The following is a 27,273-nucleotide window of genomic DNA, read 5'->3' as shown; positions in this document are numbered from 1 at the left end:
GGTAAAAGGCAAAGAAGTATTAGATGTAAAATGGGTTTACACGAGAAAATCAGATGACAGGTATAAGGCTAGATTAGTGGTAAGAGGATTTCAACAAAGAAACGTAGTCGTTGATGACATATATTCTCTTCTCTTCTATCATATTGTTGTCAAAATGGATTAATCATTGAGCAAATGGATGTAAAAACTGCCTTTTTAAATGGCGAAGTAAGTTCGGAGGTATATGTAAATCAAGCAAAGGGATATGCAGACGGAACGAATAGAGTTTGTAAATTATCGAAAGCGCATTATGGGTTAAAAGAAAGTCCGAGGGACTGGTATGAGTGTTTTGATAGGTATGTGACGACATTGGATTTTAAGAAGAATAACATAGAGTTGTGCCTATATACTCATGGAGAGGGGGAAAATGTTGTTTATTTGCTAATATATGTAGACGATTTGTTAATCTGTAGTAAAAACAAAAAAAAGATACAAAATGTAAAGAAGCTATTACCTGATAAATTTAAAATGAAAGATTTAAGTGAAGTAAAAGAATATTTTGGAATAAATATAGAGTATGATTATATAAAAAATGAAATGAAACTAAGCCAAACGAAATACATTGAATCATTAGCGAACAAATATAAATTACAAAACAGCAAATTGTACTGTACACCAACGGAAACAAATTTAAAAATTGAAAACGCTGAGATAAATAGAAATGACATTGGATACAAGAACTTAATTGGTGCATTGCTGTATATTAGTACAAATACCAGACCCAATATAAGTTATAGTGTGAATTATCTTAAGTAGATTTCAAGATTGTTGTAGCGAGACACATTTTAAATATGCTTTGCGAATATTGAAATATTTGTACCGAAATATTGAAATATTTAATATTAAAGATTTAAGGTTACATTAGAAAAGGAATGAAAAGTGTGAAACGATAGATTGTTATGTGGACGCTGATTGGGCAGGAGATCATTTAGATAGAAAATCTACTTCTGGATATGTAATTAAATTGTGTGGAAATGTAATCGGTTGGAAATCTAAAAAACAAAGGTGTGTGACAAAAGCCTGGACGTATGCAGAGTATGTAGCTCTATCGGAAGCGGTGAGTGAATTAATGTCTATTAGAGAAATTATGAAGGTCTTCAATGTAAATCTAGACAATAACCCTGTAAAAATTTATGACGATAACTCTGGAGTGATAAGTATAGCAAAGTACGGAAATTTCACAAAAAATTCTAAACACATTGAAGTTCATTACCACTACGTTCACGAATGCTTAAAGGAAAATAAGATAAATATAATTTAAGTAGGTACAGACGAAAATACTACATAGGTTCTCTAAGAGGTTTTTCTATGTGCGATAGTCGAATCAAAGATTTGAATTTTTCGATTTGATCTACAGTGTTTATATTTTCAATAATGTTAGAAATTTGGACTGAAAACTTACCACCATTGATAAAGCATACTGGCGTTGGCTTTCCGTCGAAGTATACAATTTTTTGAACGATTTCTCCCGATGCGAGAGTTGGTTCTTGCTGCAGCAGAAGAGTATTATTATCTAATTTTAATGTTTTATTGGAGAGTTCGAATCGATATTGATTTAAACCGGGTAAGCCTAATATGCCGTCTTCTATGATAGGGAAATTATCATCTACTAAGGAAAATTCTATCTCTTTGTTGAATAAATTTAGTTTAATTTTGGAATTGGATTCGTATTTGGAATGTTCCATGGAGAATTTCTATGTGTCTGGTATTATTGTTCTTCCTGGGTAGCATCCTCGTTTAAGCAAGTTGATTCCTGCTCCCGAGTCAACGAAAAATCGCAATCCTCGTCGTCCTGGTAATTGTAGTCGTATTGTGGATAATCTTCCTGAGGTAGCATTGTTAATTCTGATTGTTCTTGAATGTGGTTTATTCCTGGGGGGGGCTTTTGTTTGAGGCGGTATTCGAAAATTTTGGCATTGATTGGCAAGGTGTCCCAATCGATTGCATTTGAAACATTTCGTTTGTGGCCTTTCGTTTAATGGTCGATTTTCAAGCTTTGTAAAATTATTCATTCTTGGTTGAATGTTTTGTGTGGGTGGAGTTTTGTTATTCATGTTACTTGTAATCGTGAAGCGGTTACCTACTGGACGAGACGTCTGGTTACGATAAGATGGTGGAGTGGTTGTTTGTCGTGTCATCCGTCTGCGAGCGTTGTCTTCGCGAAAGTATTTTTCCACGTCCATTGCCTTTTTTTCTGCATCGATGATGTTTGGGGGGGGGGGATTAGCCAATAGCACGTGTCCTATTTCTGAACGAAGGCCTCTTACATAGTCAATCACAGAAACCATGTATAGTCGATCGTTCATCGCTCATCGAGTTAGTTCGTCTTTATATTCATTGGTAATGCTGTATTGAAGTTTGTTGAAAACACGTCGAAATCTAATGTTATAATTTTGCACGCTTTCGGTTATTCCTTGCTTTATCACTCTTAACTGATCTTGGTGTTCTCTTACTGATGCTTGAGTAGCTACGTTACGTCTTAATCCTTCGTACAGAGTTTCGAATTCGTTAATATGGATATTGCGGATTGTCATTGCGGCTTTTTCTACAATTTTCTCTATTTTGATCATTTTTAATAATAACGTTTGTTCGCTACACATCATTCTCATTTCTTTTATTTCACGAATAAAATCTTCTACACTTATATTGTTTTCTCCGTTTAGTATCGGAGATACTAAACAGCTTTTAGATTTCCAGAGTTTGCAGCTGTTGGATTGGATGGTTGGACATATGTTGGTGGCTTTTGTGGCATAGGTGGAGGTGGATTAGTATCGTGTTTTAATACTGATATATTATCGTCATCGTCAGTCATCATAGAACCGAATTCAGTTGATTTTACGTTTATTTGTGGTAGTTTAACACGAGAGAGGTTTCTACTTAATATTTCCATTTCGTTAGCGCGTTTTCTATTTTCTTCGTTCGCTAATTTTCAAGCATTCTTTATTTCGTTAAATTGTTGTCGAAATTCTTCGTTCAAAGAAAGGTATTGTAATCAGTCGGAATTAACATAAAACTCGTCATTTCATGATAATACTGTGCATTCTGAATATGCTATGATTTGGTTTAAAATAATAAATAGTCCATTCTTGCATACTATTGCTTCAGCTTTACTTGTATTTTCGATATTGGTATAAATAGAAAGACAATTAATGTCGTTCGAGTCTATTTTCGGATCATTTATATTACGTTTAATCCATATAGTTATTATATGAGACATAGTATCGTAAAATTTGGAAGAATAAAACGTTCGTACAGGATGTACATTTTATAAGAACTCCAACAAATCTGCGTGTGCACCTAAAATACAAACCGATAGTGATTGTTCATAAGTTTATATACATTATCTAATGTCAATCGAAGGTATCAATTCTTTTTCTCCATAAGAGTACTTTTTCACTTATATGTGTTCAAAAATACTTGTGTTCAACCGTGAAGCATATGTCACCTACAACGAAAAAGAGTTTTCCTATACTTAATATTTCCTTTATATACCCATGAAAGTCTATTCTTCGCGTAGTATGAAATTATGAATAAATCTGGAATATTGTTCAATCTGAAAAGAAAAATAACTTATTGACATCATTCATTGATACGAGATTCAGAATGTTTGTTTTGTCTTGCAGAGAAAGAAGGCAGCCCTTTCTTTTAATGTGAAATAGAAAGCGAAAATTTGAAAACAGATTTTTTGGAAATTTACTTGCAAATATCGTTTTCAATATCGTGATTTTCTTCCCAATGGTACTGTACTTTCAAATTTTCCAGTATCCCTCTAAAAACAAAAAGTCGAACCTCGTTATTATTAACGTAGGCATTACAAGGAAGAGAAGTATTAGAAAGCAGCTCCTTTTTATTATGGATTTCTTTATAATCATCTAAATAAGAAATTCCGGAAATTTTTTCCTCAAGAATTTAATTCTTGTGTTTTGATTGATAATTATTACACTGCATACTAACTTTTCGCATACTGTTCGCGTCTAACAATTTCCTAATAATAACTACTTCAAAATTACATATGTTCTTGCACGAATTCAAAAGTACGTATGATACAATTACAATTGATTCTAAAATAATAATTATTTAAAGATATTAAGATACTAATTAAACGTTTCACTATATTTCAAAATCTGGAACAACAAATTTTTATTTATAAAAAATGAAACTGTGTTTATATATTCTTTGTCATGATGCTATTTCTTATTACCATGTCGACATTTTTTAAAATTCATTTTGTTATCTCTACGCAATATGAAAATTCATATACTGCTTAATATTTTTTACATATTATCCATCCACCGCATGATATCTCCTGAAAAATCAAAATATTAATGTTATATTATTACAATGCTTCTTAAATTTCAATTTTTGACAAATTTGAAATCCAATATATTTTGCACAATTGTTATTTATCAAAAAATTCTAAGTTAGTAACTTTCTTTTCAAATGGCAAATAACATATACTTTGACTTACCTGTAAGTTTTTGTTCCTAATCATCATTTCCTCTTATAGAACATCATTATTGATCTTATAATTACTACCGGTGTCATAGATATTGTAGTGGCTACAACTGAATTAATAGAAAATGATAAATAACTGTGTATAACACTAACACATAACTGTGTATAACAATGACACATAACTTTTACTTACATATCAGTCGATAAGGGATTACTGTGATATCCTGTTGATGTTTCTTAAGGCACTTGATTAGGTGTGATACGGTATCATTCCTTATGGTATACTGTAGATAAGTATTTTAGAAAATAACAAGAATAAATCTAAATTATTCAGAGGTTCCAGTTTCGGCTTAGACATAAATACAGGACCATTTGCAAAGAAGAAAGGGTGCGTTTCTACAGCCTCGTTATAGTAACCATGAATACCAATCTCTGAATTACTGGTTACTAAACATAAATATCCTATAAAATTTAATATATTTCTTTAATTTTTAATACATACATGAGTTAGTAGTTCTAAATTATGAATCATCCTACCTGTGATATTACACTTTTCCTTATAATATCATCACTCAAGTGAACAACATTAAGATCATGTAAACCATGTCATCCTATCTTACTGTGAAGATACTTAGTTATGTTATCTAACATTATAAAAATATCATCAAATTCAAGTCCTTTTATTCACATCACATGGCCACGACGATCTGGTTCTTCGTTATATAATGTTCTAAAATTTGTCGTATATATAGGATGTACAAACCCTGATATCAAGGTATCAGTTCTTCCTTCCCAAGGGACAGTTTCATTAAAATTCTGATAGAATTAAAAATTAATTATTAATATTCTAACAATCATATATGTTAAATACATTATAGTCAACGATATATACCTGAGCGAATGTAGGGGTGATTCCTTGATAATTATAAATGTCATCAGCCCACATCATTGTGCCACTTCTTTGTACTCCAGCCTCTCGATTAACAGCCTAAACAAACATACAAAATTTTATAGAAGCTGCACAAAATATAGTATATATGCGCAATATTGAAGCGTTCAAGGGGATATAAAGGTAATGTACATCACATACACGTGTACTCTCATGCAACAAAATACAATTAGATTTAATAGTATAAACTCTTTTATTCATCATAATAGATTGGAAATTTAAGTGTCTTACGAGGGTGAGTAAAAAGTTACCCTCTCTGTCGGTGTAGAATTTATTTTAAGCAATTGTCAAAAAAGACATACATCATTTTTTGACATAATCACTCAATTTCTGTATACACTTTGTCCATTTGCTGAAGGACCTTCGTATTTTCTCGTTAAAAAATGTTTTGGGCTGAGCTGCGAACCACGAATGCATCGTCGTCTTCACCTTTTCATCAGCTTTCTCGGCATCCATCTCGCACAAACTTTTTAAAACCCAAATCTGTCGTGCACTATTGCATAAGCAGAGCCGTGGCTGATTTGCAAATGATTTGCCACATTATCCAGCGTCACTCGTCTATTCCATAGAGCATAAGTTCATGAGCACGTTCAATGTTGTCATCGTGGATGTGGACGGGCGTCCAGCTGTTTTTTCATAACACTTGTGCGATCTTCTTTGAACTTTTGTGCCCATTCAAACACACTTCGTGACAAAACACTTTCTCCATAATGTGCATTAAATCTTTGATAAATATAGGCATCAAACATAACCTCCGACCACAAGAAACGAATCACAGCATCCTGCACCGTTTTCCTGCAAATCGCCATTGCAAAGCGCCATTACTCGCGCAACGGTCACAAACGAATTGACGTAACACAATGAAACCTACGCAGCAGCACTGAACAGATATTGACGTCATACGAAGAGTGCAGATGGATCAATATGGTCGACAGAAGTTTTAACTATCTGGAGTGCGGATAAATTTTTACCGAGAGTCGTATAGGAATCTATAATCTGTAAGTACACCTTTGGCTGAATGGAAATTTCTCTTACATATAGTCAAAAATGCAGAAACAGTGTATTGAATTGGAAAGTGATAAAAAATAAGTGAAGTTTCGAGGTTGCATGTGATTGCATGAATACACAGGACGCTTTTAGCGAATAAAAAATAATTTTGAAAGACACGAGAGTTATCTTGTATTTTATGCACTCTCTGTGTCCGAATTTCCAGAAGCTCTCTATCTTATGAAGTGTTTTAGATTAGCCGGAAAATTTTGTATGTACATACAAGAAGTATACGATCTAAGTGGAATATTCCATTATTCTCTTGATACAACAGAAACGAAATTTACAGAACTTCTCAGAAAGTTGGTTTATTATTACCAAATTAATAGAATTAATATACGTTTATCATCTTTACATACCTAAGTCGTGGAGGTTTATCGTGCGTAAAAAATTAGTGTCGTTTCAAAGTTACATTTCGTACATTTTAAGCCTATAATTTGTAACGTACAAAACAATGTAAATTTGAGCTGTTTCTTATCTCCACAATAAGAAAATCCAACTTTACGTTTTTTATACAATGATATTTATGGAACAGTAATATCATATTATTCCATCGCTTGGAGAATGAAGTCAAGGTACGATGTGACCCTAGTGTAAACGCTGGGATAGCCAGCTGTGCCGCACTTATAAGCGTAAGACACAATACCTATTAAATACGAGGTTAATTCATGTTGTATCAGCAGTGGTCCGCCGCGGTCAGCCTGAAAGGATCGTTAAATTTTTAATCAAAGATACTGAAATATATCGATCGAATTGTATTGAAATTATACTTATATACAGTAATAATCTTCTATTGATTTGTGTATAGAAATACTCCAATTTATAATGTACATGTTATATGTATTTTGAACAAAACTAAGATTAGAAGGAAATTAGACTAAATACCATAATGAGGTGTGAGAAGTGGGCAAAACTATTAAATTGTGTTTATCTATTATTTCTAATGTTTAAGACGTCGATTTGATGTTAATTCAAATTGACGTGTCTTCAGATACCGTATAGTTTGTAGTAACTCTGTAACTTAATTACCGTACAAGAATCCTCTCCACCTTGAGCATGTTCGGCGCATATTATACCATCAGTGATATCAGGTGCATTAGGAAATTTGGAATAAGCTATTTTGCATTCGGCGTTCTTAATCACTGGCATTTGTACTTCCATTAATGCATTACGTCGTGGTCGTCCTACGAAGAAAATAAGAAAGATATTTAAGACTGGAACTGTTTAATTTTATTATAAAATTGATATCACTTACTATATCTTAATGCTCCCCATCCAGCAACAAGGGGGTTATAGCCGACGAAGTTGCTCTTTCGTAGGGGCTCTTTCGTACAAATGGGATATACGTACCCTGAAAAATAAAAGAATAAATGAAAATGCAGGAAACGAATGACCAAAAGTATGAGAAAGAATTGTACACGCTTTATGACACAATATATGTGTACAGTAAGAAATTTCAGGATATGATACTTCAGTAATACTCAATAGCCTATATATATATATATATATATATATATATATAATATATATATAATATATATATATATAATATATATATATATATATATATATATATATATATATATATAATATATATATAATATATATATATATATAATATATATATATATATATATATATATATATTTGAGGACTTACTCGAAAATGGCACCTCCTCCACCAATCTAAGAATGGCAATATTATGATTGTGTATGTTTTCTATTCCATCCATATGTGCACAATGTGCTGCGGTCAAAACATGCCTAGCCGTTATCAGGGAACCTCCGTACTTCCATAGTGGTTTGTCTGGGTTTCGGGGATTACGAAAACTTAATGCAGCGATCCATGGCCAAGCGCCTAAAATGCAATAGTCATAGTTGTGAATATACATAATTTTTTCTCACATAACGAGTAACAACGATTATTACCTATTCGATATTCGATCATACAGCAGACGATAAGTACATACGTACAAATACTCTGAAATAGAGATTTGATAAAGACAGAAATTAAATTTTTATTCCAGTGGAATACAAATTATTAAATAATTCTATATAATTTCTATTTGAACTATACTGAACTATAAAGTTCAAACGTGTAATTTCTGCCCTAACAGTTTTTGATCTCTATCTATATTATTACTCCTATATCAATTTTTTATTTCAAGCAAAAAGATACTCTTCCTAACATGAAGTAAAAGAAAGAAATAATTCAAGTTAATAAGTAAAGTTACTACCGATGAAATCATAGCATTATTATTTAGTCTAATTGAAATGTACATTGATGTGCTGTTTAATGCCTTTAAAGTTCATTCTTTGCAGTAAATGGCTTATTATTAATCGGAAAGAAAGACATAAAACGTGCCTTCTTGATTGTCCGGTGTGGTACGTACATTCTGGATCAAACAATTTTAAAACATTTATACAGTTCAAAGATGCGTAAGAAAGCGACACCGATTACTCAACTTTCGAAGTAAAAAGCCGATCAAGTCCACCGGATTGCCCTACAGACACGTATTAATCCGTAAGAGTTAGTCAACATGTTGATAATAATTATCTAAAGAAACTTTTCACGTGAAAATATAAAATTTTAATTGATTAGATATTGTGTTAGCCATACTTAAGGAAGAAAATGAAAATGAATGAAATGAAAGAAAAGGACTACCTTCAACCTCATTTTTTAAATAAACACATTGTCAGTTTTGCGGTAAATAAATTCTTAGGAATTCAGGACAGTTTTTAGTGAATCATTTTGTTTCGACCGTTCGCGGAGAGACGCGATCGCGAGATAGCACGTCAACGAGAGTTGTAAGTTCCCGTTACGATTAAATAATCGACGCCACGAACTGATCGATCCCCTTATTTCGATTATGATAATAAGGGTAGTTCAATGAAATTCCACAGAATTAACACAAATAAATTAATGTTTATTTCAACAACTTATTAACTAGAAAGATATAAATGGAACAAAAAAAATGTAACTGCGTTTTGGTTGATAAGTAATGCGCGACATACCACATGTGTTGACGGTTCGACTTCTCGAAAAGTTCTGAACGCCTTTCGATTTTTTTCGTTTTTTCTGGAAGGCGACCCCCACTACGTTCGGATCACGCCACATTCTTTTACTGCGAGGTAAAATACGGGCCACGAGTCGACGTTTCTGGAAGTCGCCCTGCTTAATGAACCACGCGCTTGCCACTACAATGTTTGTTTGCCGGGCAGACGCGACGATCCGTCTGCGACATTATAGTGGCGCTATCGATAGTTAAGAATATGACCTATGGTAAGCCGCATGGCGTAACATTCTCCCCCCGTTGAGAGGGTACCGATCAAACTAGCGAGGTGTGGTTGAAGTTCCCATCTTATTTCGTCTCGGTGGCTAGTTGTTCGGGTTTCTCGAGATCGGGTTGAATTGGCAGTGGGACAAGCCTTTTGACGCCCCGATCCAAAATGCTCTTTGCCGTCTGAACTGTAGCTGTCCGGATGACACCATCGGCGCCTGGATGAACCTTGATAACTCGGCCCAGAGGCCAATGCATGGAGGGAACGTTGTCCTCTCTGAGGATGACGATTGTGCCCTTTTGGATGCTGTGTCCACCCTTGCTCCATTTATTGCGGTTGGTTAGCTCGTTCAAATACTCCTTATGCCAGCGGTTCCAAAAATGTTGTTTAAGCTGTTGGATATGCTGCCATTTGGAGAGTCGGTTCGATGGAATGTCTCTGAAATCTCGATCACGTAAGCACATTAATGAATCGCCAATGAGGAAATGTCCGGGAGTGAGGGCTAGGAGATCATTTGGATCGGTGGAGATAGGAGTTAGCGGGCGGGAATTGAGGACTGCTTCTATTTCTATGATAAGAGTATTACGGTGTTAAGCTCATATGTTTCTGTTTCTCCACTCGCGCTGCGCCATAATATCCTTTGATATTTCCGATCCTCTGGTCGTACGAGGAATTGCCGATACATTTTCTCGATGTCGCCAGTGAGTACGTACTGATGAGCGCGGAATCTAATTAATATACAAAATAAATTGTGAATTGATTCGAGAATATAGGATTTCCCCATTTTCATGATTATCGTGATTTTTGTATAAATATATTTTTTAAGATACTAATAATTGGGTACTTATACTAGCAAAGTCGTTGAGTAACAAGCCACTGATGCTAACACAAATAGCATTGTCGTAATTAAATATTTCTAAATATTCATTTTTCATTTTGAACCTGTAGAAACAATTTATTATATATACTATTAGCTAAGAAATTGCATATTTAATTAAGTCGAAATATAAAACTTGGTTATTTTGATAATTTAGAAAATAAAAAACTGACAAACATTTCAATTTAATTTATGGTTGGAACAAAAGACAGTTATTTTTCATTAATTGAAATATTGCAATGCAGAGTACTTTCCTAAATACGGCGAGAGTATTCCTGATGGTGAAACGAGCGTTGCTTCATCGAACGCAGCTAAAGAAAACAACATCTATGTAGTTGGTGGTACGATGCCTGAAATAGAGGGCGATAAATTGTACAATACCTGTACTATTTGGGGTCCCGATGGAACTTTGATAGCAAGACACCGAAAGGTAAGTAATATATTCCTTTATGGCTTTGAATTTGAAAATATCGGGGTGAAGAAAGTGACTCTATCTAGGAATAATTTAGGAATATACATATGTACATACGTATACTATAACCAATTCTATAATTTACGGTTTATAAAATACGTTATGATACGGGAAACGCCCATTTTTGTTGTAATGTGTTTGTTGTTGTATAAATTTTTCACATACTTAAAATATTATTATACTTATTTTTTCTCCTTTTTAAACATTATTAAATGATAAGATTTTTTAATAGAAGAAAGTGATAAAAACGCTGTCAGTTATTAAATAAAAAATAATTAAAGTTTAGGAGTTGGTAACTTTGATATTAAATTACAAAAGTTGCAGCAATATAATTAGCGACCACATTTTTATGTTATTAGGTACATCTATTCGACATCGACATTCCTAATAAGATTACTTTTCGAGAGAGTGATTCACTCAGTCCTGGTAACTCCCTAACGACGTTCGATGTGAAGGGCTGCAAAATAGGTATTGGCATTTGCTATGATATTAGATTCGAGGAAATGGCACGCATTTATCGGAACAAAGGTACAGTAACTTAATCGATCAATACTTAACTAGCAAAAAATTAAATATCTTTCTTAAATATATTCTATATAAAATTAATATAATCTGTAACTCTGTATAAAAAGAAGCTTAATTTAAAAAACCAGTATATTTGCTGAAAATGAAACAAATAAAAGAATTAAAAGCACAATAAGAGGACTGTCCTCGCATATTCAGAAATGATGGAATGTGAACCGTGCAACTACGAAGTTAATTGGTATTCGGTGGCTTCATATTTCCTGCTTCTCTGGGTTAGGTTGCCAAATGCTGATATATCCAGCGGCATTCAATATGACCACTGGACCACTGCACTGGTCATTACTTCAGCGTTCCAGAGCGAATGATAATCAATTATACGTTGCCTGCATATCACCGGCTCGTGTTCCTTAAGCAAGTTACGTCGCATGGGGACATACACAGTTGACCAATCCCTGAGGAAAGATTCTTTACGATTTGTAAACTCAAGAGAATATGGCAGTCACCGATATCGGTAATTTACAGCTTAAAATTAAAAGCGAGAGATCCATGATGTAATTAATTTTTAGTCTCGTTAATTTATCGATTTAGCCATCTTCCTTTGTATTTGTTGAATTTATTAGTAAGCATTACTTATTATTTCGTATGTTTCTTTTTTCTAGCAGATCTAAAAGTTGTTGAGGAAGTAAGGGCTCGGATACCTACATTTTCTCAGAGACGTACAGATTTGTACGACACTGTCTGTAAGAAGGAGTAACTCTACACTAAAACAGAAAATGTTTTTTTATAATATTTCTACTACGATATCCTTTTTTTGTGAATTATTACTAATTTCTTATCATTTGTAAAATGAATGACTCAATTAAGAAAACTAAAACGTTATAAATAATAATCTGTATATCTTGTGTATCAACATGTAATTGGATATTATAATAATATAGGAATGCTATAATAATATAGGATAATAATATAGGAGAATAATAATATAGAAAAAAATACATGCTTTTAAACACCTTTAATATCGATCACATAAATTGTTATAATTCACAATGATTACGCATACATAAAAGACCCCTTGATAGTAAAATTTACGATCAAAAGGCAATTACGTATCGTTTAACGACACTTCTTATATATAAACATCAATTCGAAGTTATCAGCTTGGAGAAATTGGTCGATTAATACCTGTAGATTGTCTGTCTCGATGAAAGAATTAAAGAGAGCAAAAACATGATAATGCCGCTAATATAATATTCCTTCTTTCTTGTATCTGTCTGCCTCTCAGGTCGTTTTACTAATTACAATAAGTAATTTCGACTTCTTTGCGCTCTCTTTTAACGCATTCGAGACCGAAAGAAATTCATATCAGTCAGTAGGCAAGGGTATAATATACATATTTTATATATAACTTATGTAGTAATGTATATATCATGTTAATTTCATATTTTTTTCAATATAGAATTATTATATATATATATATATATATATATATATATATATATATATATAACTGTACATAATACATTATAGAATAACATAGTATATAATTTTATATTTTAAAAATATGAGGCATACTATTTAAGATTGTCAGCAACAATTTAAGATTGAAAGCAGCGACTGATTTCCGTTGAGATAATAGGGGTGATTGAGTTTGTATAACACTGTGATTCACTGAATTATAAATTATATATTTCCAACACTTAGATTACACTGACGTAGAGAAATACATAGTTAACAACTTGTCGCACGAAGATGTGATAGATATGTACGCTAGAGCAGGGCTCTTATAATGGAAATTAATGTATTAATGGACTTAGCACTATAATATATTTAGGAGAGAAGATGTATGTTCGACAACACCGAGAACCGACAAAAGATTTTCGTGAAGTATGCGACTCTCGCGCTATGTGTAGACTGCCGCGTTAGGCGTTAGTTTTTAGACTGTCTGTCGCTCTTTTTCTAATACGGAAGAAAAGTTCGGTGTGGGTGTGCCCCTGTGCCTAAAGAACGCGGATTCGTTGTTCCCACTTTCGTTAGGAAAAGTGAGGGTAACGAACCGCGGTGTCGATTGGTCATGACCTGCACTACTGCTCGAAGGGATGAGTAGGAAGTCTCCTACCATCGTGGTGGATAGATGACTGTGTGCGTGAGGAAAACATAGCTTGTTTTATTAGAGGGCTATTCGGATTTTCCTAATGGGTGCATACCCGCTTTCTCCGTGTTTTAAGTACGCCTAATAAACCCAAGGACCTCTCTAAAAACCGACTGTGTTTCGAGAATATTTTTAAGCTTTAGAAATTCTTCAAGACAAACGGATTGAAGACACATGGCGAAACAATACAGGGAAGTGAAAGTTATGGTGGGTCCTTAGGTTTATTGAGGGTCGAAGTGACGTTACGCAGGCTGGTTGTTGTCCGGTGGCGCGAGCTGGCGCGGGCTGGCGTGCAGATGTTTTAGGCGGCGTAACAACAAGGAAGATCCTAGAAAATGAGAAGGGTGGATTAGAAGAACGAAGAAAACTCGAAGAAGATACAAAAGAAGAAACTACAGAGACAGAAGTCAATTCAAAAGGTATATTAAATAATAAGTGCGATTTACTTGATACCGAAAGAGCTATTGAAATTAATGATACGGTTCAAGATATTAAATTTACTGAAGGTAGAAGCCGCACTCAAAATGATATGGAAGATGTAGTAGAAGATTCACAAGAATTATCTAATAAAAGTAAGTTATCAGAAATAAGGATTGCACTTAACAAAATTGAATATACAAAAACTATTTTACGGAATAAAAAGAATTCATTAGAAAGAGAAAGAGGAGTAAGGGAAAAGAAGAAAATGTACAGACAGAAATTATTTCAAAAAATATATCAGATGATAAATGTGATTTGCTTTAGAAAAAAAAAAAAAAAAATATTATCCACAAACTACATTAGGAATTTATCTATTTTAGTGAGGAGAAAGAGAAAGGATAGAGGAGTTGATCAATAGACTGTGGATTTTGAAGCGTTTATGAAAAACTTACAATTTTAATAAAATATTCAATGTAAAGTCTTTGTTATAATATTCAGATAGATAGATGAAAAAAATACTGAATTTGCATAATTACTCATGGCTTATTGATCAATCATGCGACTCGTTCAGAGGTAACTCGAGTTGTAAAGGCGACAATTTATTAAAAATGGTATATCTGACGTACGATGCATTTGCTCATGTTAAACTATTTAAATAAGTATAAAAATCACGCGAAAAAAAATCTACTGAGAATAATGTTGAACTAGTTAATAATAATAAATCATATAGTGAAACACAAACCTCAAATCAAGATTTTAAGTTCAAAAAAAAAAAAAAAAGAAAAAAAAAGAAGAAAGAAGTTGATAAAATGACAGCAACATGTAGCAGCAGGCGAGAGAAAATAAGCCAAATTTCTAAAAGAAGAAACGATGCTCAAGAACTCGAAATTTCTCGAGTGGATATGCTAAACAACGAATTTAATGAACAGTTGAAAGAACGTGAAACAGCAATAGAAGACTTACATCAAATGTTAAAGCATCAATCGGAAATTCATAAAGTTACCTTAAATGAAGCAAGTTTGAAAATAGGAGAACTCTCTGATAAAATAAAATGTTTTAAAGGAAAAGATAGCCAGATACCGAAACGTAATGAATTACTCGAAGAAGAACAGAATAAATGGAGAAGTTTAGAAAAAATGATTACAGAAAAACTTGAAGAAGAAAAATCCCGTTAGGAAACAGCTGAAGACGAAGTGAGAAAACTTTCCAAATATAACGAGCAACTTCTAAAAGATTATCAAGAAATCCATAAAAAAAAAAAAGAAAAAAAAGGTAAAGAATTAAACATGTACCTCAACTGAAAGATAAAATCAATCGACAGGATTTATATGCGAAGAACATAAGAACACAATATATAGAACAGCACAAGATGATCGAAAAATTGAGAGCAAAAGGAAAACGTGTACATAATAAAGGTAAAGAGAACACATAATGTATCTTCACCAGGGGCGCGTGATCCAAAATTAAATAATAAAATAAAAGGTTTTGTTACTGAAAAGTTAGAGAGATTTCATGACAACAAAAGCATTGCCTGTGCATAGTGCAGTGTACCAATGTGCACTAAAAATGCAAGCAACGTGACGATTACTTTTAGAACACCACAAGCACCACGAAAACACAATCAAGACCAAACAAGATCAAGTTCAAAAGTGAAGTTACGTGAGCTTATTACTGCTAACGACCAAAAATTGAATTACGATCCCGAGCATCAACTCGCTGATCTTCAAGTAGAATGTTCCGTCAAAGACAGGACGACACAAGAGCTCGAGAAGCACATAGAGGATGTCACGTCGATTCGGGGTAATTTCACGTTCCGCACGCAAGGTGAGAAATTCGTACTTAAATTTTGATTGTTATTAGAAAATTTATTGAACACTGACAGAGTAACGATACAGAATGGTCAAACAGCACAGAAAAGAATGTTCTTACAACGACTCGAGAGGTACTTTTTTATATCAAGGACCCGGCTCCTGTGGAGGGGCTATCGCTGGATGCCGGTCACATAGGGTTTCTATTACTGCTTAGCCATCATTTTGCTGGCCAAGATATGTGAGACATAACCATCCTTTCGTTGCGTTCTCACGACCACCGTGACATTCCCCCCTCCTTAGCTTCGCTTTGCTCCGCTAAAGCGTAAGGCTCTGGTGGGGCTTCTAAGTTGAATGATCCCCTCATCTTCGTCTTCGGTGATATTTTGGAAGGTGACCGTCCATGGTACTGTTGATGTTTGATCGATCCTGTTTACGCGAGCGGTAGGGCAGAGTATTTTGATACGTACATTTTTAGGAAATGATCGGCGTAGACATTCGAAAAGTTTACATTTGTACATTACATATATTGTTCCTAGTCCTAGGGCTATGATTCCTAATATTTGTAGTGTGGATATGCCATATTCCTTCAATGAATTTATGCGTCGCTCAAATTCCAGGGTACTGATTTGTGTTTGTAATGTGTCGAGGTTGGCTTTATATTGGTTAAAATTGTGAGTTACTTTTGGAGCTGTTTCTAATATTTTCTCTAATATTGGAACATCTGTTTCTTCGAAGCTGTATATGCTATTCTTAAATTTGGTTTCGTAAGAGATATTTTTATGTGATCCTCCTATTTTCATAATATTATGATCGTATGTGATTATGCACCCGGTTTTACTGCTAATTAAGCTTGGTTGTCTAATTTCTAGGATTTTATGTGTCTTACATAACACGTCGATTTGTACATTTTTCGCAGGAATAATAATATAACGGTTTTCCGTCTGCAAAGGTACGAACGTCAATTCTTCCAGCTTGAAGACAGCAGTCGGGCAAGTTTTGACCGTCTGTCGATTAGTAATTAATTCTGATCTACATTCAGGTGAATTGATTCTATTGTGACTCGGTTGAGTTCTTTTACAAATGTGGATGATTGCCGTTCGTTTACAATATTTGTTTAAGTAGTGACTATCGACAAAGGTGTATTGTTCTGAGTCGGTTAGTATCAAATCAGTTTCTATTACAGGCGCAATGAATACAGAGTTTTGTTTGGAAGGTATCGGGTAAATTTTAGTTATTTTCCATTCATTGTTTTCCAAAAGCGGCACAGTTATTGTATATATAAGTTTGTTATCTCTTATCCATACCTTTAGTTTGCTTAGATCTAGAATTAGTTGAAAGTTTTGAACTGAAGGTTCGATATGGTTAGTCATAAAGTTTTGTCTCGTTATTTGGTCAAATGTTTTTAAGAATTGTTCAGGTTCTATAACTTGTGGGTTTATGATTCCTTGTTTCCCTAACATAACAGTGTTAAAAATTTCGTCGATGTTTATATGGAGTTCTGATATGGTAGATTCGGTTTGAATTAATAGGGAGACTAATATTTCGTTTTTTCCATTGTGGTTTTCAATCTTGTGTATATCGTTGGCTAAGTTTTCAAGTTGATTTGTTTTGGTATTGTCTAGCACGCGTTTGATGAGTGCGGTTTGGTTACTAAGAATTGTTTTTATTTTATTGTTGGAATCAAATAATGTATCGATGTTCTTGTTAATGAGTTCTAAATCGTTTTCGTCGAGAGTTCCGAATAAAGTTTTGGATACTGAGCCTATGACATTGAGCAATCCGCGTTTGCTTTTATAACGCAATAATAATTTGAGTTGCCGAGTCAGGTTTTGAAGATTTCTGTACTTAAATTTTAGGCTGCTTATTTCTGGTGTGTAAGCGCAAGGTGGTTTACATTGACGGTCTATTAAATCTATTACGCGTTGTAATATATTAACTTGGTCAATTGGATCGTTAAGGCCTACTATAAGGGTGATATCTATTTGTTCGTTGTACAGATAGCAATTGTCAATGTGTTCCAGGAATATGTTGGCGTAATTCAATGGTTTTACTTCTAGATCGCTTCTAATGTACTCGAGTGTTATGATGATCCATATTATGGTCTTCTTCCTGAAAGGTAGGGTTTTAGCCTGTTACCGTGGATTCTTTGCGTGTGACCGTTGGAATATTCGATAAGATAGGTGGGTGGATTGGATGAGAGGATTTCTGCAGGTCCTAGCCATTCGTGGTCTAGCTTGTTAGTTTTGTGATCGTTATGTACCCATACTTTATCTTTTACTCGGAATATCGTCTGTGTTTTAATAATTTTTCGCATTTGATCCCTCTGGTATCGCTTTTTGTTAGATTCGGTAACTCGTCTTGCTTTAGCTATATAGGCGTTGTGTCGATTTTTCCAGAGGTTAAACAATTGTTCTCTGGTTAGGCTAGGAGTGGTTGATATTGAGGATGGCATGTTAGCTTGTCGTCCAAATGTTAGTTCGAATGGGGTATGTCCGGTCGTCTCGTGTACTGAAGTATTATATCCCATGCATATTAATTTTAAGTTTTCATCCCAGTCGTTCTGTCGGTCGGTCGTACAAGTTCGAATAAGGTCCTTTACTACGGCATGCGTTCGTTCAAGGGATCCGTTAGATTGTGGATGGAAAGAAGTGGTTTTTATGTGTCGGATTTTGAAAGCCCTTTCAAATGTGTCCATCAATTTACATACGAAATTTCGTCCCATGTCCGTCAGAATACTTTTTGGTGCGGAAAATATGTACACATAGTGATCCAAAAGTTCGTTAATGATTGAGTTGGCTGTTTGGTCTTTTAAGGGTATGAGGATGAGATATTTGGTTAATTGATCTTGGATAGACAGGATAAACTGATTGCCCCGTTTGGTTTTGGTGAGAGGTCCGAATATGTCCATTGCGATTTTGTCATTAGGATTAAGGGGTGTGTCAGTTATCATAGGTTGTTCCTTGGCCCTGATACGATTTAGCTTTTCTCGTTGGCAGGTGTCGCAGTTTTGTATGAATTCTGTAACGTCTTGTTCTAGGTTTGTCCAGTGATGGTGCTCTTGTATTCGTTTCACGGTGCGGTGTATACCTAAGTGTCCTACTAATTCGTTATGATTTTCGCGTAGTATCGTTTGTTTTTGTTCGTTATCGTAGTCTACTGGCGGATCTTGTCCAAATATTAATTTAATTTGAGGGAATCTAGTTGTTAGAAACCTTAGCATGAGTTGAATATTTACCTTTTCTAACGTGCTGAAGCTATTGTCGTTTATTCCTATTTGTAAGCGTCCGGTTCGGTGTTTAATAAAGTGTTTGGTTAATTGACGCAACCAATGCTGTTCGTTAAAGTCTCCCAGTTCGGTCTTTGTAATTTGTTTAAAGTGTGGTCGGTTAGGTTTTTGAGTTATCGGAGCTGGGGTGATATTGATTTTCCAGTCTATATACTCGTCATAATAGTCCGGGTTTTCTACATTGGGTTGGATTTCTTCATTAGTGATAGGATACAATCGGGATAGAGCATCTGCAGCTGTATTTTCTTTTCCTTTTTTGTATTCGATTTCATAATCGTACTCCTCGAGTCTCAAACGCCATCGCATGAGTCTCGATGAGGGGTCTTTAACATTCTTTAACCATTTCAAGGCTTGATGATCGCTTTGAATTTTAAATTTTCTACCAAGTAGGTATTGTCTTAGTCTTTTGATTGACCATACTATTGCTAATAACTCTTTCTCGGTTGTGGAATAATTCTTTTCAGGAGGGTTCAAAGTTCGGGATATATAACAGCATGGATGTCCGTCTTTTGAGAGTATTGCTCCTAACCCTTCGTTACTTGCGTCTGTTGTTAATGTGAATGTTTTGTCAAAGTCTGGATATTGTAGTACAGGGGCTTCGCAGAGTTTTTGTTTTAGTGTGTCAAATGCAAGTTGTTGTCTATCGGTCCAATAGAATGGAGTGTCCTTTTTTGTGAGATCTGTCAATGGTTTTGCGATTTTAGAAAAATTACGTATAAATTTTCTATAGTATCCAACGAGTCCTAAGAATGATTTTATGTGGGTCGCGGTCTTTGGTGTTTTAAAGTCTTTCACGGCTTGAATCTTTTTGGGATTAGGTTTTACTCCTTCCTTTGTTACTACGTGTCCTAAGTATTCTAATTTCGGTTTCAAAAATTCGCATTTGTCCGGTTGTATTTTTAATTCTAAATTTTGCAGTCTGTCTAGTATAATGGCTAGATTTCGGTTATGTTCTTGGATGGTGCTCCCGAATATTATAATGTCATCCAGGTATACGAAACAGTTATTTCCTATTAACCCCCGTAGCGCGGTATCCATCATACGTTGAAACGTCGCCGGTGCGTTTTTAAGGCCGAAGGGCATGCGATTATAGTGGAAGTGACCTTGTGGGGTTGAGAATGCAGTATATTTTTTGGAATTTTGCTCCATAGGTATCTGGTGAAATCCTGACGAGAGGTCTAGGGCCGAGAAAAATTTAGCTTTGCCTAAGTGCTCGAGTATTTCGTCCGAATTTGGTAAAGGATACGCGTCTTGGTCTGTTTGCTCGTTTAATTTTCTAAAATCTATAACGATTCTCCATTTTTGTTTGCCTGATGCATCTAATTTTTTTGGAACTACCCAAATTGGTGCGTTATATGGACTGTCCGATGGTTCTATGATTTGTTTGTCTAACATGTCGTTGATTTGAGTCTCGATTTCCTTTTTATGACATTCAGGCGGTCTATAAGATTTGATGTTTATAGGTTTGTCTGTCTTGACTGTGATTGTATGTTCTGTCAAGTTGGTACATGGTAATGAGTCTGTTTCCATATTAAAAACGTCTAAGTAATTGATGAGGATTTTCTCAAGGGGTTCTCGAAGTTCTGGATCAATATGTTTGGTACGTATTATTTGTGCGAATTTATTAATTTGGCTTAGTTTATCGGGTTTCTCTATTTCGTTTGTAATGTGACAGATTTGCTTACCAGTGTTGATGAAACATACTGTTGTGGGCTTTCCTTCGATGTATTGGGCTGAGATTAGAGTTTCGCCTGGTTTTATTTTGCTATCGGTTTCCTGGAATGGTAATATAATTTCGTCTAAGGTTAGTTTATTGTTAGTGACGCTGTATTGATACTTTGTAAGGAATGGGAGTCCGATTATTCCATCTTCGATTAGGGGAAAGTTGTTAGGGACTACGTAGAATTGATGATTTTTCTTGAGCATGGTTAAATTGCAAATTTTGTTAGTGGTATGTTTGTCACTTCCCATTAGGAAGGTTTTTGGGTTAGAAGTTTGGACGTTTAGTGAGGCTTTTTCTTTTATAAGGTTGATTCCTGCTCCGGTATCGATGAGGAATCTGGCTCTTCCTCCGTCTCTTCGTTGCAGTACTGTAATATCGTGGACGAAAGGCCTGGGAAATATCGGACGAACTATGAACAGTGTCGCGAGAGCCGAGGCGCCGTCGGGCCCATCAATGTGTCATCGGTCTTTTCAAGTGCATAGTTTCGTGGAAAAGACCTACGTGACCCTGGCCACGAGCGTCTGCAGAACACGTGTGCGGTGGGCCTAGGAAAAGGGCAATAGAATGCGACAACGGCCAGAAAGGGCGAGTCGAGAAACAGTGTGCGAGTCGAGAAACAGAGTGCGAGTCGAGAACGAGAGTGCGAGTCGAGAAGCCGTGTGCGAGTCGAGAAGCCGAGTGCGAGTCGAGCGGAGACGGAGGTTGCGAGTGGCGTTGCCGAGAGAGTGTGGATTGCGCTGTGTTCTGTACGTTTGGTGTGAATAGTTCAAGTTAAGCCACAATCGTCTTCTCTGTCTGATTAACATCTCTATTGTCCACGTTTTGTAAACATATTACATCACGATATTACAGTACGATTGATAGTAATCTTCCGGTGGTGGTGCAGTTAACTCGAGATAAGCTTCCTCTGGGTTCTCCGTTGTTTGGTTTACTCGAGGTGGAATCTTTCCTTGGCTGGCGAATGGAAAATTTCGAGAGTAGCATTTTTCGGCTGTGTGTCCAATTCGTAAACACTTTGGACACTTCGGTTTCATGCGGTCGTCTAATGGTCTGCTAGGTAGCTGAGCAGAAGTTTGTGGCTGTGAATCGGTAGTAGTTCGCTTGGATACTAATGTAATGTTGTGAGATTGATTCTTTGGGCGGTTGGCAACACGATTTGCTTCTCGTAACCATTGTTCTCTATCAGCTGCTAGTTGTTGGGCAAGGTTCAGGTTCTTTGGATCGCTAGATACCACCATCTGTCCTATCTCGTATCGTAAGTTGAGCAAATATGTTTTAAGTGCTTCGCGTTCTTCAATATCTATAGCTACGCGTCGTTTTGTTGGTGTGCGGTTTTCGTTTTGGACTGCATAATTTAATTCGTTTAGCTGTTGTCGGAATCTGGAGTTAAAAGATTGTACACTTTCTGTTGCCCCTTGTTTTAAATTCTTTAATTTGTCCCTACAGTTGCTAATAGTTGTTGGTGTTAATACGCGTTGTCTTAAGCATGAATATAAGTCTTCGAACGAGTTGATTTTTAGATATCGTATGTTTCGTTTCGCGTTGTCGGTAATCTTTTCGATCAGTATGAGATCTAATAATAGCTCTCTGTCACTTGCCTTGCCTAGCTCTTGCTTTGCGGACCGATAAGATGAAATCTTCAACGCCTACGTCATCTCGACCTCGTAGTGTCTCGACAGTTCGTATGGCCTTATCTGCCTCGAGCCCTCGATCTTCGTTGTAGTTGTTTATTGGTTTATTCGCGGCGCGGCTAGATGCGGCTCGTGGTCTTTGTGACGTGTTCGGTCCGTCAGTTTCGTCATCCGTTACGTTATCAGCAGCGGTTTCTAAATGGGCGTTTATTTGCGACTGGTCAGTCTCGGTGTCGTATTTTATTTCCATGGTTTTTGCAAGGTCGCGTATTTCTTTAGAGCGATTTCTATCGCTAGTTTCCGCAAATTCTTTTATGTTTTTAATGTTTTGATCGGTGCTGTTTCTAAAGCTTCTAAACTCGTGAGTTAGGCTTTCAAATTGTTCAATCAGGGTAGCGATTAGTTCGTTTTGTTTAGCGGTACTCTTGTCAGTTGGGTTCATGCTGAGAAATATGACACTTTCGGCGGAAGAAGAGTCACTATCTTCAGAACGTATTTCAGGCTTACGGTTTCGATAATGTACGAAAGCCAGCTTACCGAGATTCTTTGCAGATCCTTCTTTTGATCAAGGAGGTGACCGTGGTCCTTCGCTGTAGAATCCGTAGAGTTCCCGTTGAAGTTTCCTCTTGATGCGATGAGTGGATCCTGGCAGGATCGCCAATTTTGTCACGTCGATTCGGGGTAATTTCACGTTCTGCACGCAAGGTGAGAAATTCGTACTTAAATTTTGATTGTTATTAGAAAATTTATTGAACACTGACAGAGTAACGATACAGAATGGTCAAACAGCACAGAAAAGAATGTTCTTACAACGACTCGAGTGGTACTTTTTTATATCAAGGACCCGGCTCCTGTGGAGGGGCTATCGCTGGATGCCGGTCACATAGGGTTTCTATTACTGCTTAGCCATCATTTTGCTGGCCAAGGTATGTGAGACATAACCATCCTTTCGTTGCGTTCTCACGACCACCGTGACACCAGCACAGGCAGCTTTTTATAAGGCATTGCTGTAATATCGTGTTGTAATATGTTTACAAAACGTGGACAATAGAGATGTTAATCAGACAGAAAAGACGATTGTGGCTTAACTTGAACTATTCATACCAAACGTACAGAACACAGCGCAATCCACACTCTCTCGGCAACGCCACTCGCAACCTCCGTCTCCGCTCGACTCGCACTCGGCTTCTCGACTCGCACACGGCTTCTCGACTCGCACTCTCGTTCTCGACTCGCACTCTGTTTCTCGACTCGCACACTGTTTCTCGACTCGCCCTTTCTGGCCGTTGTCGCATTCTATTGCCCTTTTCCTAGGCCCACCGCACACGTGTTCTGCAGACGCTCGTGGCCAGGGTCACGTAGGTCTTTTCCACGAAACTATGCACTTGAAAAGACCGATGACACATTGATGGGCCCGACGGCGCCTCGGCTCTCGCGACACTGTTCATAGTTCGCCCGATATTTCCCAGGCCTTTCGTCCACGATACTACATACGTATCTTGTTTGTACTCGTCTTTTCACAATGAATTCTTGAACGTCTGTCTCTGTGGTGAGACAAATGCAAAGTCATCTCATCAGTTACTCACCTTGCTTCAAATCTCCAAGAGTATCGACGAGCTCGTCGCATATCATCGCATCCCATTCGTCCTTTCCCATTAGATCGTACTTCCTCGCCAAGTATCGCGCCACAGCGTTACTCTGCGCTACCGGTTTCCCGTCTATCTCCAGCACAGGCAGTTTTTTATAAGGCATTGCTAAGAACAAACATGGCTCATATGAACACTGTGTAGAGGGAAACGATCGATAGGAAATCACAACACAGCTTCCGAGGCCGTTGCGTTCTTGTGAATAGATGAATCGAAATCATTTCGGTTTTAATCAACATGGCCTAGTAAAGAAATACAGAAATGTCTTCTTTCTCCTTTTTTTCTTTTCTTACGATTACGATGGACATGGTATCGCGTGTTTTTGACTGTTGGGAAGAACCTAAAGTTTTTAAAATCAAGGATAAAAGATAATACCAGACACGGAAAAAATATTAGAAAATGTACACGGTTCTTGTAATGAAAATTGAAATGCAAGGAATATAAATCGAATGTCTCTTGCGAACGTAATTTTGTGTTTTACACCGACAGGATTGATTTACAGATTTACGTTGATTTTTGGTTTCTCTATCTGCAAGCGACATATAAGATTATATCGAAGACTATGCTGCGTAAAACTTTTATTATAATATTTACGATAGAAATGTCGCAACGGAAGATCGAATTTTATGTCTGCTTTGTTCTTTCGACTTTTTAGCTGTGTTCTTGTTCATTTCCGAACTGATTTCAATTTTTTATCCTTTTTTTCCGACAAGTCCTAAAAAGTTTTTAAATTAACGAGAAACGTAGAAGTATTTTTGTATTCCTATTTTAAGTCACCTATTTACGGTTTTCTCAAAATATTCGAAATGCTTCGATTCATTGAAAACAATAAAGATTGCAACACAAAAATTCGAGAATCGTAAGTGAATTAAGTTGGTATTCGATAAACACGATATTACGGAAGCAAAACTTAATGAAAAGTTCGACTTTATTCCGTATGAAATTTTACTTTAAGTAAGTTTAGCCTGCACGTGAAACGAAAGTTTTATATACAGAAAAGTTTGAGTAAATGGTAGATATCTGAGAGTTGAACGATGAAAGTAAAAATCGATTCTTCACGCTTACAATCCTTGTATTCAGGCCAGAGTTCTTCGGGGATCCTCTCGTCGGTATACTCGATGCCAGTATATGCAAATATATACCGTATATGTTCGGCACGACCACGGGCATTGAAGTAGATTAGTTTGTAGGTATGTTCGTCGCTCATTTTTCTTGCTCTGTCAACTTATCGAGAAAAATGTTACAATTAACTCGTGTAATTAACAGACTGTGTGCGTGTTTGTGTGTATAGAGAACAATTTATTTATAGATGGAATAATTCGTATAATACGCAAAATAAATCATTTAGAAGGCTGGAATATGTGTTTTTGAAACAATTAATTATGTCGAAAAATATTTCAAACGAGATATAATTATGAAAAAAATAATAATTAAATGTATGTAAATGTATGTAATAATAGTTAAATGTATGTAAATGTAATAATTAAATGTAATTAGTTGTGAAAAAAATAATAATAAAAAATAAATAAATGTAAAAAAAGAATTAAATGTAATTAGTTTCTTTTTACGCACGCGATATTATTGGCGATATATGAAGGTCAACTTTATTTTTTTAAATAGATATATTTATACATATATTTATAGATATAAATACATATATTATATAGATATAATAGTATATATAATATATATAATAATATATATGTCGAGTCTGAATATCCGAGTCCGAGCTCGAGGCGCCCTCCCGGGGAGGGCTCGCGGGAGGTAGCGGTTCTGCGTTGAAGTTCTCCATCGTCCGGTCGCGCGTGGGGTACCTTTATTGTCGATAGTTACACTAGTGACGAGGGCCTCAGGCTTGATAACGAAGCCGCGGCCAACGGGAGGACTATCATATAAAAAGCAACAGGATACACGAAATAATATAATTCTGACTAGGACAACATAAACGCAAGAAGTGTTGATATTGAAAAAAATATTTAATTTTGTATATAAATATTTTCATATTTAAAAAAGTTTCTGGAAGCAGGAAGATTTACAAACAAATAATATCATAAACCGAATGTTTCATGATCCTTTTCTAATTAGAGTGTGTAACAGCATGTGAGACCGTTTCTTAAAAATATGACTTATTGCAATTACTTAATCGCAATTATAAACGATTAAGACCTTCTCGCAACGAGGCAATCTATCCAAAGTATAAAACTCGTTATACTTGATGAGAAAACAAATCTCTACTTAGGTTTCATTTCGTTTCATCGCGTTCATAAAAAGTGAATTTGTATGAACACATCGTGCAATTTAGTAATTAGGACCGTTGATCTCGCTGCAACATAGATGGATAGAAAAAAGCCATTTAAAATGATACAACGTCGGGAAGACAATTATGAAAATTATAAATGGAACACAAGATAAAATTGTTTAAGATTAATTCTTCTTTTCTTTTTTTTTTTTTTAATCGCGAGTGTTTGCAAACGAAGTTTCAATCTGTTTACAATGATAGCAACGAGAGGAGGATGTCTATGAAAGTTATAAATGCGATATTGAATAACATTTCTGCGAGTGGGTTTGTTTTTCGTTACAAATGTTTTTTAAACGAATCTGTAATCTGTTGGAAACTACGGAACAGTAACGGGACGACTGATAGGGAAATAAAAAAGATCGCGTTTTATTTGAACAGACAAATCTTTGAAATCTATTCGAAAGTCTATTTGAAATGGTACGAGCTCGAAAAGAACGGTGAATACTATAGAAGAAGGATTAATTAAAATTCTTATTAATCTGTACGCTTTGTATATTAAATACCTTGATCGATGCCAAGATAACAAATTATTATACGAAACAGTGAAGTATCCACGTCTGACATTAATATTGAGTATTACCATTACTGTAATTTAATTTTTAACCGATCCTGAAAATTCCTTAGAACGTAAAAAGTATAAAATGTTACTGTGCATTTCAAGAT

General features: G+C 35.5%; 2 protein-coding genes and 1 long non-coding RNA gene across 8 annotated transcripts; 1 reads left to right on the top strand and 2 right to left on the bottom strand.

Moving 5' to 3' along the window:
* The first annotated feature begins 2,291 nt into the window (after positions 1–2,291).
* On the top strand, positions 2,292–12,661 carry LOC143304866 (omega-amidase NIT2-A-like). Of its 2 annotated transcripts, none has more exons than XM_076627341.1 (6): positions 2,292–2,379; positions 6,182–6,441; positions 10,894–11,078; positions 11,480–11,648; positions 11,923–12,156; positions 12,308–12,661. In XM_076627341.1, the coding sequence occupies exons 3-5, from the start codon at positions 10,995–10,997 to the stop codon at positions 12,054–12,056; spliced, it is 387 nt and encodes a 128-aa protein (XP_076483456.1). In that variant the 5' UTR covers positions 2,292–2,379; positions 6,182–6,441; positions 10,894–10,994; the 3' UTR covers positions 12,057–12,156; positions 12,308–12,661. The 2 variants fall into 2 exon arrangements, with proteins under 2 accessions (XP_076483456.1, XP_076483457.1); XM_076627342.1 differs by having other exon boundaries at positions 12,305–12,661.
* Positions 3,123–6,202, bottom strand: LOC143304869 (uncharacterized). 5 transcript variants are annotated; one of them, XR_013061508.1, is made up of 8 exons: positions 5,695–6,202; positions 5,387–5,482; positions 5,032–5,310; positions 4,688–4,956; positions 4,508–4,604; positions 4,241–4,345; positions 3,737–4,163; positions 3,123–3,592 (listed from the first exon to the last, which is right to left on the bottom strand). It is a non-coding gene; the product is annotated as an uncharacterized LOC143304869 (long non-coding RNA). The 5 variants fall into 5 exon arrangements; XR_013061509.1 differs by having other exon boundaries at positions 3,737–3,808; XR_013061506.1 differs by having other exon boundaries at positions 3,123–4,163.
* Positions 7,014–7,971, bottom strand: LOC143304868 (venom serine protease Bi-VSP-like). The gene is made up of 3 exons (XM_076627343.1): positions 7,746–7,971; positions 7,520–7,674; positions 7,014–7,191 (listed from the first exon to the last, which is right to left on the bottom strand). Exons 2-3 carry the CDS (start codon positions 7,649–7,651, stop codon positions 7,036–7,038), a joined length of 288 nt encoding a protein of 95 aa, XP_076483458.1. The 5' UTR covers positions 7,652–7,674; positions 7,746–7,971; the 3' UTR covers positions 7,014–7,035.
* Positions 12,662–27,273: the final 14,612 nt, after the last annotated feature.

The sequence above is a fragment of the Bombus vancouverensis genome, unplaced genomic scaffold (assembly GCF_051014615.1).
Source record: "Bombus vancouverensis nearcticus unplaced genomic scaffold, iyBomVanc1_principal scaffold0060, whole genome shotgun sequence".
In the NCBI taxonomy this organism is placed as follows: domain Eukaryota; kingdom Metazoa; phylum Arthropoda; class Insecta; order Hymenoptera; family Apidae; genus Bombus; species Bombus vancouverensis.
This window is presented reverse-complemented; position numbering and strand designations above follow the sequence as displayed.

Coding starts and splice junctions, on each gene's coding strand:
- LOC143304868 (XM_076627343.1), bottom strand. CDS start 7,651: ATGGAAGTACAAATGCCAGTGATTAAGAACGCCGAATGCAAAATAGCT. Junction 7,192..7,519: donor GTGGAGAGGATTCTTGTACG/GTAATTAAGTTA, acceptor CGATCCTTTCAG/GCTGACCGCGGCGGACCACT.
- LOC143304866 (XM_076627341.1), top strand. CDS start 10,995: ATGCCTGAAATAGAGGGCGATAAATTGTACAATACCTGTACTATTTGG. Junction 11,079..11,479: donor TGATAGCAAGACACCGAAAG/GTAAGTAATATA, acceptor TTATGTTATTAG/GTACATCTATTCGACATCGA. Junction 11,649..11,922: donor ACGCATTTATCGGAACAAAG/GTACAGTAACTT, acceptor TCTCTGGGTTAG/GTTGCCAAATGCTGATATAT.